The 15153-nt window shown below is 42.3% G+C and overlaps 1 protein-coding gene across 12 annotated transcripts in view; it reads right to left on the bottom strand.

Moving 5' to 3' along the window:
* The window catches only part of LOC137650248 (probable glutamate receptor), a 514807-nt gene that overhangs the window by 343916 nt on the left and 155738 nt on the right, over window positions 1–15153 (bottom strand). For 2 of the 12 annotated variants that reach the window (XM_068383534.1, XM_068383535.1), the window contains exons 6-7: window positions 9898–10088; window positions 8635–8862 (exon numbers count right to left, since the gene is read on the bottom strand). The exons of 9 other annotated variants lie outside the window; for them this stretch is intronic. In XM_068383534.1, the coding sequence (XP_068239635.1) occupies window positions 8635–8862; window positions 9898–10088 (419 nt within the window). The remainder of the gene's footprint in view (window positions 1–8634; window positions 8863–9897; window positions 10089–15153) is intronic. One more of the 12 variants, XM_068383540.1, reaches the window with a different exon arrangement.

The raw sequence follows: 15153 nt of genomic DNA, 5'->3' as shown, positions 1-15153 counted from the left end.
ATGGGAACGTATATATTTTAGGTTATGGGCTTGCTTGCTACCCTTCTAGGCCGAGTACCTTGAAGGTATATTCGTCACCGTGTCATGGTGTCTTATTATGCTAGGATTGTTTGCTCTTATTCATTCCTACCACCTTTAAATAAGAGTTAGGTCCTGTTTTTTGCTGGACAGGGACTCCAGGTTAGCAGTTTATTATTTTACGTATTTTTATCCTACTGATCGGCATCTTACCCGATCGAGCCTTTGTGTTGTAGTCCCCCCGTCCAGTTCGGTAGATACCCGAGTCTGGTGGGCTAGGCCTACTTTCCTCATTCATGTTGTTCTGATGTTCTCCTGCGTCCCTCTCTTACTGCTTTATTTTAGCTTTATTTAGCTTTATTTTGCATGCCACATAACTTAGTTATATATTTTTTGTTTCGGTCATTTTACCGATTAGTTATGATCATTCTATTTATGTTGGTATCGCATGGTTCTGTTTTGGTAGGTTGGTACTCCTGTCCGCTCGCGGACCCACGTGATCACCTCGAACCCGTCCATTGGGTTGTTTTCGCTAGTTCCCCCCTTGTGGAGCATTCGGCCCCATACCCTCATCCCTCTCCCGGGATACCTCATGTCTCATTGAGACTTCGGAGATCAGATGTTTGTTTTTGGTCGAGTACGCTCGCCCCCGACATCCCCCCCCAGGGATACTTCATGACTCCCTCCCTTAGAGTTAAGCCGAGAACAGCTGTTGGGGTCTTAGCCGAGTACACTCGTTTTCCATGCTTTGTCGTAGCCGTGCTCTCCCCGGCCGCTCTGCTTGGCCCTCGGGCGGCCGGGAAGATTACGGGTTGCGTGTTAGGTTTTCTTCAGCGTGATTCCCTCGTTATGTAACGTATCATGATTTTAAGTTGCCTACTACTACGTAGGCTATTTATCAGTTTGAATCATGGAAGAACCTTCTTTTGTTTGATTTGGTATTTCATTGTCACGGTTCGGTTGGGTCCTTGTGGCTGGCGGGGGTCGTAGAATCCCCCATCCCTCCCCTTCCAACTCCCCTACCCCGGTAGGCATGTTATGACCCCCCGGAGCCAACAGAAGGAATGTTAATTTCAACAGTTTTAATTTTTATATATATACATCCCCAGCTCTGACGGGATAGTATACAATATCCTCCATTATGACAATATTAATATCATTGAATGATCATAATTAAATACAGAATTGTTTATATTGGTATCAATTAGTTTTATACATATTATATTACCCCGGTATTCTACTCCGGTTAATTTTAAGTACCCGGAGCCTCCGGTGATCCCCTCGGGATACTTATGTATCTTTTTTCTTACAGATGGTCCGGTGTCAGATGACAACCTGTGCGGCTGTTTTGCAGCAGGCATGTGGACATGGTGTCTGCCAGTCCCATGCCCCGTGTGCTGTTCAAGTCGGCGACCTCCTAGTGTGGCATCCGGACAACTGCGAGGTCTGCTACGGTCTGGTATCCGTGCTCACCGCTGATTCGGTAGGTGTTCCCGTCGATCTGCTCTATATTTTAACTTTGGATATAATCTGACTTAGATTTTTTCCTTATTAAACTCAATAGTAGTATATCCGGGTGAGTTATGATAATTAATTTTGGTTTATATATATACAATTTTGCGATGGTTGACTTGGAATATTAGTAACGAATATTCTCTTTCAAAGTTTGCAGTCTTCCAAGAGTTCCGCCCTGTCGACCCTCAAGATCTAGGTAGGGAGGTAAGTGAGGCAGGTGGTACACGGTCTAAGATCCCTATCCTTAGCCCGTCTTTATCTACTTCTTCTGTTTCTTCCTTCCAGGGGTTTACTGGGAAGCATGTGGCTGGGGTCAGGCCACGCCCAGTAGTCCCTAAAGTTAAACAAATCAGAAAGACCCTAACGAAGACTCCCAGGTCTTCCAAGTTACCCAAACCAGCCAAGCCTTCATCTTCTAGGATACCTAAAGATTCAGCTGTAGCTACTTCTTCCTCCTTTGGGTTGAGAGCGAAGAGCAACTCGAAATCTAAGACCCCGGAAGCCTCCTTTGACCCGGCGGCCTTTTCGAGCCAATTGATGGAGCAGATTGGTTCCCTTATGGGCACCCTCACACAGAGAATGCAGAACCAGGAGAGTCTCATGGAGAATCTCCTGCGTTCCGGACTGCCTCAGCAGCAGCAATAAGTCATCCCGGACGCCTCTAAACTCCCGGAATTTGTTAAGAACAATCCGTGGAGGATGGCTTTACATTCTCCCTTCAAAGATGGCATGCTAACCATTGAAGGGTGTGGCACCCGACAGGTAGAAGACTTTGAATTCTACCCACCGGGTCTCCAGTTCCGCTTCCCCGGATTTGCGCGCTTAACTGAAGAAGCGCTAGTAAGGTTGGATAAGGTTACGAAGGAGACCATAATATACCCCAAGGAACAGGCACAGTCTGCCTGGGTCCGGACTCTAAACAAGTGGGAGTGTGTTAACACCATGTTAACACCTCATAAGAGCTCATATATGATGTTCGTGGTAGAGGAGCAAACTCCAACGCCATGTACCACGAAGATGATGGATCTGGCACATCAGGCTGTAAACGAAGACAAACCGTTGCCACAAATACGGGAAACGGACTGACTTCCCTCCTGTTCCCGGGAGATCACGATTGCTGGACTAACACCCCAGCGACGTTTACAGCAGGTAAGTTGAGCGCTGACTGTGCGTCTACACAGTTCAGCGAATGGCTACCCAGACTTCCAGATTCCTTGATACGACTCGAGTTCGAGGCCTGTACGCGTCTGAGTAGGTCCATCAACTCGGCTACGATGGCGGAAATGTCCTCTTTAGTTTACGAAGAGGAACCCCTTTTCAAAATTTTGACAAAGTTGTTGCTTCAGACATTGCTGTCCGACGCATATGACTTCATTCTGGGCAGACGTAGATGTCAGAAGCACGTCTTGGCTGAGGCGTCTATCAGACATGAGCCTAACAAGCTCATCAAAACCCCAATCTGGGGCCCGGACTTGTTCCCTGAGGACATGGTGAACAATGTCCTTAGCGAGGCTGCGAGGGTTAACCAGAGCCTCAAGGTCCGGTGGGGTCTCATACCCAAGCGTAAGTTCGAGCCATCCAGTAACCAATCTAAAGGCAGGAAGAGATTGAGGCCTTTTCAGTCATTCCAAAGCCAACAGTCCCAACAAGTGGTCCAGACCATCCCGGTAGCACAAGGGAGTCGACCCTCAACATCGAAAGCGCAGCCCCAACAGCAATATGTGTTGGTCCCTCAAGCTTAGGTCGCATCTACCTCATACACAACTTCCCCAGCCTTTAACCCTACCTTTGAGACACAGGGCGTGTTCCATAGTTACAACAAGCACGCCAGAGGTAGTGGGGCTAGAGGGACCTTTCGCAACAGAGGCAGCGGAAGAGTCTACTCTAGAGGCAGAGGATTCCGCGGAGCCCGGGGAGGTAAATCCGCTGCAAACCATTGAGAATCCTCAGGTAGGGGGAAGGTTCTACCTCTTTCGGAACCGTTGGACATTCAGCAATTGGGCTTTCAGCATAATTTCCAAAGGTCTGGGTGGAGTTGGATAGAAGGGCCCCCTCCACCAACCAGTTTTCATCAACATCCAACGAAAGAATTAGTCCTGTATGCAGAAGATCTGTTACAAAAGAATGCAATAAAGGAGGTAAAACACTTGAAATTTCAAGGTCGCTTGTTCAGCGTGCCAAAGAAAGACTCAGACAAGCGAAGGGTAATCTTGGACCTGTCTCATCTGAATTCTTACATTCAATGCGACAAGTTCCATATGCTAACCGTTTCTCAGGTGCGGACCTTACTTCCCCTTGGGGCCGTCACCACCTCTATAGATCTTACAGATGCTTACTATCACGTTCCGATAGCAAGGCACTTTCGTCGGTTTCTCGGTTTCAAGTTGGGCAACCAAACATATGCATTCAAAGTAATGCCATTCGGACTCAACATAGCACCCAGGATATTCACCAAACTAGCAGAAACAGTAATCCAAGAATTATGAACCCAAGGAATCCAAATAGTAGCTTACCTAGATGACTGGCTCATTTGGTCAAACAACGTCGAAACTTGCCTCATGGCAACAAGCAAAGTGTTAAAGTTCCTGCAATAGTTGGGTTTTCAGATCAACTTCGAGAAGTCACGGCTAGTCCCGGAGACGAAGTTTCAATGGCTAGGGATACAATGGGATATGAGCACACACACTCTGTGTATCCCAGTAAGCAAGAGGAAGGAAATAGCAAAGAATACAAAAAGTTTTCTCAAGGACAAATTGACGTCCAGGAGAAATTAAGAGAGAATCCTGGGTGCCCTCCGGTTTGCCTCAATAACAGACGTAGTTCTGAAGGCCAAACTGAAAGATATAAATCGAGTATGGCGTTCCAAAGCAAACAAGAAATATCGAGACAAAATAGCTCGAATCCCACCAATTCTGAGGAAGAGACTTCAGCCATGGACGAAAGCCAAAAACCTAGCAAAATCCGTTCCGTTAAAATTTCCACCTCCCAAACTGGTCGTTCACACAGAAACCTCTTTAACCAGCGTGGGGGGGGGGGGGTACTCCCAGTACAAGAAAGTCCAGGGACTATGGTCGATAACATTTCGTCAACTTTATATCAATGTCTTAGAAGCCATGGCAGTATTCTTGACTCTAAAGAAGCTTTCTCCAGCCAAGAAGCAACATATCAGGTTGGTACTAGACAGCGAAGTTATAGTCCACTGTATAAACACAGGAGGTTCAAAGTCAGGTTACATAAACCATGTGATGACAGCAATATTCTCCATGGCAGCATTGAACTATTGGCATCTGTCAGCGGTTCATCTAGCGGGAATACGAAATGTAGTGGCGGACGCACTTTCGAGGACAACTCCGCTGGAGTCGGAGTGGTCGCTGGACCTAAAGTCATTCAAATGGATTATATCTCAGGTTCCGGGTCTCCAAGTAGACCTGTTTGCTACAGAGTCCAACCACAAACTAAAGTGCTATGTAGCCCCAACCTGGACCCTCGGGCTTACGCCACAGACGCAATGTCATTGGACTGGAACACTTGGGAGAGAATTTACCTATTCCCACCAATAAATCTGTTAATGAAGGTTCTAGACAAACTCAGAACTTTCAGAGGCCAACCCAACTGGCCCAAGAGCAACTGGTTTCCCCTTCTGGTGGAACTGGGTCTCCATCCTCAACAGATCCCCAATCCAATACTAACACAAGTAGTACAAACTCGCAGTGTGTTAGCTTCCTCAAGAATTCAGAGTGCCCTAACTTTATGGACTTTATGAAATTTGCAGCTCAAAGAGATGCAGATATTGATCCTCAGAATACACTATTTTTAGAATCAGATGAAAGGGAATCCACCCTTCGACAGTATGATTCAGCTGTTAAGAAACTTGCAAAGTTTTTAAGGGACTCAAAGGCTGAGGTGATGACTATGAATCTGACAGTCTCCTTTTATAGAACTCTTTTTGAATCAGGCCTAGCGGCTAGTACTATTACCACAATTAAATCAGCCTTGAAGAAGATTTTCCATATTGGATTTAATATTGACCTTACAGATTCATACTTCTCATCCATCCCGAGAGCCTGTGCCAGATTGAAACCATCAACTCGTCCTAGCTCAGTTTCCTGGTTTCTCAATGATGTACTTAAACTGGCTTCTGACACTCCTAACGTGTTTTGTAATTATATCCCATTATTAAGGAAAACCTTATTCTTAATGAGCCTAGCATCTGGCGCCAGGATATCAGAACTTTCAGCTTTATCTAGAGATCCAGGTCATATTGAATTTCTCTCGTCAGGGGAAATACTAATTTCTCCAGACAAAAGATTCTTAGCAAAGAATGAGAACCCTCAGAACAGATGGTCCCCCTGGAAGATTGTTCCACTTCCACAGGACCCATCTCTGTGTCCAGTAAACACTCTGAAAGCATATTTGAATAGAACTTCCAATAAGTCCTCAGGGCCCTTATCTATTAGAGAGAATGGAGGAACCATTGCCCTGAAAGGAATCAGACAGCAGATTCTGTTTCATTAAACAGGCTAACCCTAAATCATTCCCACATGTTCACGATATACGAGCTGTAGCCACATCTATTAATTACTTTCACCATATGAATTTCGATGAACTTACAAAATATACAGGCTGGAAGTCCCCAGCAGTTTTTAAACACCACTATTTAAAACCTTTGGAAGCCCTAAATTTTGCAACAGTGGCAGCAGGGAATGTGGTTCCTCCTGAAAGTCATGATCCATAACCATTAAGTCTTGTTCTACCCTTCTCTTTCCCCCTACCTGCCTTACTTATTGTCCCTACTATAGTTTTGTTTTGTTTTTCACCTGAGCTGCATCCTTATGGTGCACTCTTATATTTATCAAGTCTGTAAATAGTTTTAATCTTCCATAGGTTGGAATGATTGTTGTAATTACCTTCAAGATTGTAAATAATTATTTAATCTTACAGTTTTTTTAGCATTGTATTGCACTTTCCCCCTTTTACTTATGTAGTTTGGAATGTTTGTTGTAATTGCTCGACTTACCCTTCTATCCTTTATGATATGGAATTAGACAACTCATTTGAATACTTGGTATTTTATATTCACTTTGTATTAAATCATGTTTTTTGATACTTTGACTTTAATTTACTTTCCTTCTCAGGTGTTGGTTCCAAGCTTTGGGACCATTTCTCTTGTACTATTTCACGGAGCGACACAGGTTGAGCCCAGAAAAGGGATTTTGACGAAGGAAAAATCTATTTCTGGGCGAGAGACCTGTGCCGCCCAGTGAACCCACCCTCTGCTTCCCTCCCAGAACAGGCCCAAGCTTGGGTGCTATGAGGAGTGACGTAGTTGGCGTGGGTGGAGATAGTGGTAGTAGCAATCAGTAGTGGATGTAGAACGGCACCTCGTAGTAACGGGGATATTTGAAGAGGAGATATCTAAATGGCACAAGACCTCTGGTAGTGGTTTTCACGCCACAGTTACTATATACCGACACCTATTTAGGTGAGCAAGCTGGGTTCATCCCTGGCATTCCTATGCAACATTTTTCTCTGGTAATATATAGCAGTTATATACCTTAGAAATGATGCTAAAGGAGCATTTCACTGGGCGGCACAGGTCTCTCGCCCAGAAATAGATTTTTCCTTCATCAAAATCCCTTAATTGTTTTGTGTGTCTTATTTCACCCTAAACATATATAAATAAAGTTATGTGTGAGCATTACTTTTATTCCTTACTATTCTGCATAATTACATTAAACAAAGGTAGTAACTTTGTTCCTAAATGTAAACAAACCTTTTCTAGCCAAGCTTATCTTGTTTCAATACAGATATAAACTTGTCTGTTGCGGTATACAGCTGGGCTGATATACCTTAGTTGCTATGGTGGCTGACATGAACCTGTGTTCATTTTATAAATACAAACTTTGGCTAAAGGCATACAGTGAGACCAGTATGCCCTTTTGGTTGGTAGGTTGGTCATATGAAATATGCAAAGTTCGAGACTTTTTCCCGAATCTAGTATGACTCTTCCCTGTAGGGGGCAGGAAGCACTAACATAGTTCATGATTAGAAGCAATGACATATAAAGGTAATGTCATAGATCTCTAAGGTCTAGATGACCATGGAAATATTGTCTTGAGGTTTAAGGCACAACTGGGAAATCCATGGATACATTAATGCTCTGGTAAACTTCCATCGGAACGACATGGCCTGAACCTAAAAAACGGATTTTGAGCATAGCGAAAAATCTATTTTTGGGTGAGATAGTCATGTTGTCCTGAAGGACCTGCCCTCCTTTCCATGAGAGGCCTTGGCAGGATCCCTCCCAATAATACTGTATCTATAAGTACCGGCTCAACACTACAAGGAATAAAGATGGCGGCGATTATGACGCCATCTAAGTACTCAAACAATAACGGAGGAAGGGAACCTTATAACTGCTCCTCTTTTATTTTGTCACTTTTCCCCCTCGAAGCATAAACGCTATGCGGGGTGCAGATTGCTATGTGGTGTGTCAAGAATATGTCCCCTGATATTATGCGATAACCTAAAAGGAAACTTTAAGGATATTTGCGCCAGGAGTTAGAATTCTGGAGACCTTAAGTTAAATTCTCTGGGAATATCACTGTAGTCAAATATACCTTAGGAAGCTACTTAAAGGAACCTTTCATCAGGACGACATGGCTATCTCATCCAAAAATAGATCTTTCGCTTCGCTCAAAATCTGTTTATTATCACACCATTGCACACCTACTGTAAAGAAAAAGCAAAGAATATTAATATTGGCTGTCAAAATTTGGTGAGGGGAAGAGCGGTAACAACAGTTCTACACCCGAGCCAAAAGCAAAGTGAGGCTCATAGCCCAGGTGTGGGAGAGAGATGGTTAAACCTCGCTAGAAATCCACTGGCTTGTCTTTCAGCTTCACCTAAAGTAATACCCCAATAAATAGCATTGGTTTGTATGTAGCGACGAAACAAATAAAATATTAATAGCCTGCATAAGTCCAAGCTTAGGCCAACAAGTGCGTGAGTGTGGAGATCGTTCCACTTCTACATTTGACAGATATGGCACACATCACACAACCTCACTGAAAGTGACTTTATGAAACAGAAATTACTTACGTAAAATTAAGAGCTGAACTAAGGATGTTTATAATCGCTATATCAAGGCCTGACAAAACCTCAATGCTCCCGTCCGGAAAATGTCTGCCAATATTCACTACTTGGAGGCCTTCCTTGACGCTCAACCTAAATTTGCGACCACTCAGGTTGTAACGCTTCTGCTGTGGGTCTTCGGAAAATGTCTCCTTCAAGTCCTTTGAGCTTTCCCACTTACCTTTATTAGTGAATCTGTTAAAGAAAACATTGTCACTATTTCTTTTGTATTTACCGATGGGTTTTGCTCTCTTTCTGTTGTGTTAGAAGTTTTTATTTTCATGCTTTAGTTCAACAATACCAGAATATAGTGTAGGCCCTCTACTATCTGGATCATTAAACCTTTCATTGCGTCATAGAATGAAAAAATTAATCATTTCAGGATATGAAATTTATTGGCGACTCAAATTTCATAAAGGAAATGTAGTCATTTGTTTATCAAGTGAAATATCTTGAAGGCGAGTCTAAGAAAATGGTATTCAAAGTCATCTTGTGTTGTTATAGCTAGAATAAATTATGTTCATATGTAAACTCATTACCTTTCAATTTATTATAAGCTGTTTAATAATCTAATTCATTACATTCCTGTTTTATATCTTATAATACAGTACTGTACTACTAAAATAAGGAAATGAACTGTTAAAGATGATAAATCTGAATAAAGTGTTCAAGTAAAGAAAATTGGGTGATACACTATTATTATTATCATTACTTTCTAAGCTACAACCCTAGTTGGAAAAGCAGGATGCATAAGCCCAGGGGCCCCAACAGGGAATATCCCAGTGAGGAAAGGAAACAAGGAAAAATAAAATATTTTTAGAACAGTAACATTAATATAAATATTTCTTTTATAAACTATAAAAACTTTAAGTCATCAACGAGCTAAGCTATATACATCACACTGGGTCTTAATTTTTTTCTAAATACTTACAAGCATACTTCCAAAATTTTGCTAGTGCATATCTGCAATATTTACTCATTCACTTCCAGAATATTTACCAGCCCATTTTCTGAAGGTAACCAACTACAAAACAATAGAATAGCCTTATTACTTTGCTTTAATTGGTAAGATAAAATCACCCTTAAGCTAGCAAGGTCACTTACCAAGAGGGTAAAGATGTTATAGGGAATAAGCAGTCTATTATGAACCTCTAAGACCCTTCCAAAACAAAATGTAGTCAATCTACAGAAAACAATTAGGAATATGACTTTGTAGTTTATCATACTTACTGTGTAACACCGTCTGGATCAACAGAAGGAAGAAAATAAACCATGTGTCCATCAAAGGTTTTTACAAAAGGAACAACTTGAGTTCCTTCATTGACAAACTCTTGAAGTTTAATAACACTGCTATTGGCACCACTTCCTTCCATTAGCAAAAGCCATCTGGTCAGGTGTGTCTTCAGCATTGCCTTCCTCATCTGGAGATATTACCAAGCTTTAAACAGTGCAACATGACCTGATGCTATGTCAGGAATATAAATCATAATACTATATGTAACATATGATAAATTTGAAAGTACTTTGTATTTTTCCTAATTACAGTATACAGTACAAACCTTGAGCTCTTTACTGTGGACATATATTTCAGTAAAAGCTGAAAACTAACCATAAAACTTTTTAGTAAGGTATAACTGCCCCCCGCTTGTTAGCGGAAGGGTAGCAGGAGTTAGACCAACCATTGCCATTGGTGAAATGAAGTCACTTTCTATTGCAGTCAGAACTTTCTGGGGATATATGATGGTGGGACAAGTATGATTAAAGAGATCAAAATTTGAATAATTAGGAAAAATACAAATTACTTTCAAATTTGTCATTTATTCCAACACCAAATACAAAAGCTTTCGCTCTTTACTGTGGAGACAGTCGTGACCAACTCTCAAATATGTGTGAGAGCTAATGGCCTAGGCAATCTCATGTGATTTGTAAGAACTAAACATTGTGACTGGACCAGGTAAGGATTCTTAGTAGAATCCACTAACTTAAAGGTTTAAAAGGCACTAATAAAGGGTAGAGGCAAAGGACAGTGACATTGCCCTAGCAAGCAGGACAATGCCCTAATGACTAATATATGCATATGATCAGCGCCCAAGAGCCCTCTTCACCCAAGCTAGAACCAGAGAGGGATGCAATGGTTGCTGAGGATCAAGCAGGTAGACCTATAGGCTCCCCCATCCCCCCACCTAGCTCACAAGGATGACAAGGTTACTGACACTATAAAAACTATCGAGTTTGAGCGAGACTGAAACCACAGTTTGAAGAGTGCCAGAGAGGGACACCTCCAATAGGCCAACACAACCCTTAACCTAGGCTTTTGCAAGACTCCCCTTCGAAGGGAGGACTGGGAAGTAAATATATTTCATATTTCAGGTTAAACAACAAATATAGTTTTTACCTGCAGACGGCAAAGGTCAGCTAGCAAAGTTCCATTGGTGCTGTACCCCAAAATCAATGACCAGGCAAATCCGGGAAGATATTGTATTCCTAGAGACTCTCCTCTTGACTCTGCCCATGCTAACAAATACAGTAGTAGTTGACGTGTAGGTGGGCTCCCGTGGAATTTCAAGATACAGTAACTCCTCAGAGCCCTCACAAGGCATAGTAACTGTTGATCTGGGTCATTGTTTATAGAACAGAGACTCTCAATCTGGGAAGACACAAGTCTAGGATCTTGCCGAGACTTAAAATGCGGCATTTTAAGTCTCAACAATGAACTCAGGGACAAAATTGAGAGTTACCTGCCCCGATCCCCTTGAATGGGCAATGTCGTTGTAGTGGTTTGCGGATTAAAGCCAAATGTAGCATGCAGACTGCCTAGTGTACAAATACCGACCACATTCCAACGTTCAATACACAAAAAGGTAAAACGGTGGAATACCCAAATATCTGGGTAACAGGTCAAGAGAACTGGGCACTGGGTACCACCCCTTGATTTTATACTGGACAAGGGGACCCAGCTAGAACTGTAATTGCTTAATATTATTCAGAGGTAAGCCGTCTCACCTGTTACTGGTATGCATGGAATCAATTTTAAATAGCGGCAGCTATATTTCAGGTTATTCAAACACTATAAACTTTAAGAGAGGAAACAAAAAAAACAAAAAACAATACTATTAAGGAGAAAAAAAGTCTAAATTGTCACTGAGAAGGGGACAATTGTGTTGTGGAATGAAATGCTATTAATAAAAACAAAAAAAAATAAGGTTTATTTAAACAATTTAGAAGAAAAAAAATAAATACCAGGGCGATACAATATACAGGTAGGTCTACAAAACCAGAAGGAGAGACATAAATATCTCCACACAGAAGCTCTTTTAGAAATCAACATCCATGTCTAGGCTAAATTCAAATGTAATTTGAATGGTTGCTTCCGTTACGATCAAAGGGATTATAAGACAAGGTTACACACCTGACCTGTCTCTACAATCTAGTCTTTACATCAGAACGACAAAAATATTGTAATAAAAAAAACAAAGCTTACAATCCTTAGTGTTACACCCAGAGGGGACGGCTAAATAGCCTATCAAATAAAGTATAGTAACTTCCTAAACCCATACTACAAACCTCTATATATTATAATACATTGATGAACACCACAGTCTGTACATTGCTGTTGCCTACAGTAGGTGATCCAACTATCTCACCAAGCAACACTACCGCTACAATAAACTTCCAGGACACAACATGTTTTCAGCAGCCAACCCCGGCAGCTACAATCATTGTCAAAGTTCCCAGCTGGCTACACAAGAAATCAAGCTTAATGGAGAACCCCACCACATTGCACTTCACGATCGATACAGTGAGTGAACAGAGTCTAGACAAAAATCTCTGATTATCTATTCAACCCTAGGGTTTTCTATCACTAAAGTGTCCATTGTAATAATATCCTAAGAATCCCCCACTTTAAAAAACTAGAAAATATCTAATCACAAGCTTGATATCTCTACATAATTTTCAACAGCAGAGGGGAGTCCAAATCACTCTCGCTGCCTATCTTTAACAGGTTCTCCATATTTCATCAAGTCATATAATTTATCCAAGTAAACCTGCTTTTGACAGTCTTCACCTCCTTACAAGAAATCCCAACACATAAACCGACATTGTGTTCATGACACTGCTACTCTCAAGCGGATTAGGGTTTAACCATATTACTTGGACAAAACCAGTTATAGTCTGACCAGCGACGTAAACGGGTGCAGGATTATGAAATATTACTCCCATATCCTAATTCTTGTGACAGCTATTCTATCGTACCTCTACTTGACTCCCTACTGCGTGTAGGGTATTACTGTCATTACCTGTTAAAAGAAACAATAACAGATCAAGTCATATTTGGGGGGGGGGGCACTTGAGAGTTAACAAAAATATTACAATTTACAATGAATTAACATGACAGTTTATAAAGTGACATGTATTTTTCCGTAACGCAAACCATTAAGCTTTTTTTTTTTCACACAAACCATAATTCATAGTATCGTAGGATAGACCATGTAACTCGCTGACTCTCTTAACAGAAGCCAGTGAAAGAAGCTGTCTCATGACTGACACAATGTTTGGTAAGGTGCTCCTTTTAGGGATCGTAGTACAAAAAATATATTCCAAGGAGGTGGTCTGACTTCCAGCTGAGAGCAGGTATGCTTAAAATTCCGTACAACCAAGCAGAGTTTTTCCTTCCAAAGGTATACAGTAACAAGAACTCTGCTATCACTGGGATCAAGGAGGTTAAATGGGTGGAGGTGGCGCAGATAGTCAACGCTTATGGGAGACGGTAAAGCCAACTGTCATAGCCGACATGCCCTCTACCGTAGGCAGAAAGAACTTGGGCGGAGAATAACCAGCTATCACTTTACCCTTTCCGTGTTACTCTAGAGTATTAGGAAAATCCTAAGAGTGGTCAATCCTCAGACATTGAAGCTATGAGGGTCATCAAAAGATCTATAGATCATTTGTTCAGAAGTCTCCTTACTAGGCAGAAGGGGGAATGCATAGACGTCTTGATTGTCCAATGGATGTTAAAAGGTATCTTGCTACTTGCCAAAATGCCTGAGGATCTGGTACTGCCAAACCGTACACCAGAAGCTTCCTCTCGTAGGACGTCCTGAACAGGTCTGTCAGCGACTCCCACAGAGTCAGGACTATGTTGGCTATCTCATGATTCAAAGAACATTGAGTCGACTATCCGAGTCCTATTGTTGTTTGCCCACTAGAATGTTTTTCTTACCCAGGATAAAATGGGCTGATAGAGCTACTGAGTTGTCATACATCCATCTTGAGATTTCTACAGTTAGAAGGCATAGTTGCTGTGAAAAGGTACCTCCTTGTTTGTTTATGTATGCAGGTGTATTGCTCATCAGCACCAGAGAGTGCCCTGAAAGGAGCTGTTGGAATTGCATGAGTCAGAAAGGTTGCTCTCATTTCCAGGAGGTTTATGTGGTATTGTCACTCAAACTTGGACCACAGTCTAGATGCCGTGTGCTGCAACAGCTGAGGCCCACATCTTTCTTTTGATGCATCTGTGAAAAACATCAAATCCCAGGGAGGAAGTTGGTGTCTTAACACCCACCACCGCAGGTCTCTCTTCTGCTCTGGCCCTATCAAAATCTGAAGGTTCGGACACCCACCACCCCAGGTCTCTCTTCTGCTCTGGCCCTATCAAAATCTGAAGGTTCGGAGGGTAGTAATGCTGAGAAAAAAAGGTTTTCAGCTGCCAAAGGAGAAAACAGTCACAGTCTCAAAAATTCAGTTGACCCACTAGTAGACTACATTGTGGGTTTACAATTATACAGTCCTGGCCCACAGGAGCAAAAAGACAGACATAGCTTCTCTTATTTGCTCCGAGAAGAAGTCTTCATCTCTGAAGAGGAACCCTACCGAGTCCAACCAGTAGTTCAACCAAGAAGCAGCTTGCATTGAACACTTTGCAACCCGTTCCATGTTTGCAGCATCCCCGTTGAGAAGTTTACCTGTAACGCTGCTAGTTTCTTGAGGGTTGTATTCTGCATAAGCGCCAGAATAGCTGGGTCTAATAGCAGAAAAGGATAATCGCTTATTATCTTGTAATACTTCCTCTGTCGCACATACGTCAGAAGGAGTAGACGAGATGAGTTTACTACTCTGTGGGACTGGGACTCTCCAACTACCTAAGCAAAGACCTACTTCTGGCACCCTCAACTCCCCTAGACCAGGGCAAGGCTACCCTAGTCTTGGTGTTCTGGGGGTATCACAGCAGATGTCCAGAAGCGTCGCCTGAGGAGTTGATCTTCCTTATATAGTACAGGATAAGACCTGCAAGAAGACGTGATCTTACTCCTCTTGCTCCAAGGGCGAGATCTTGAGACTGGCGGACACAGGCCGCATACCTTCGGAATGGGTCTGAGCTGTAATTGAATGGATAATCCACTCCCAAGCTCACACCCATTGGAGACTGGGGTGGGTTAAATACATCAGGTAAATTCCTAGAAGGGTCGTGAGACCTGGGAGGTATAC

Source organism: Palaemon carinicauda, chromosome 11 (genome assembly GCF_036898095.1).
Source record: "Palaemon carinicauda isolate YSFRI2023 chromosome 11, ASM3689809v2, whole genome shotgun sequence".
In the NCBI taxonomy this organism is placed as follows: Eukaryota; Metazoa; Arthropoda; class Malacostraca; order Decapoda; family Palaemonidae; genus Palaemon; species Palaemon carinicauda.
This window is presented reverse-complemented; position numbering and strand designations above follow the sequence as displayed.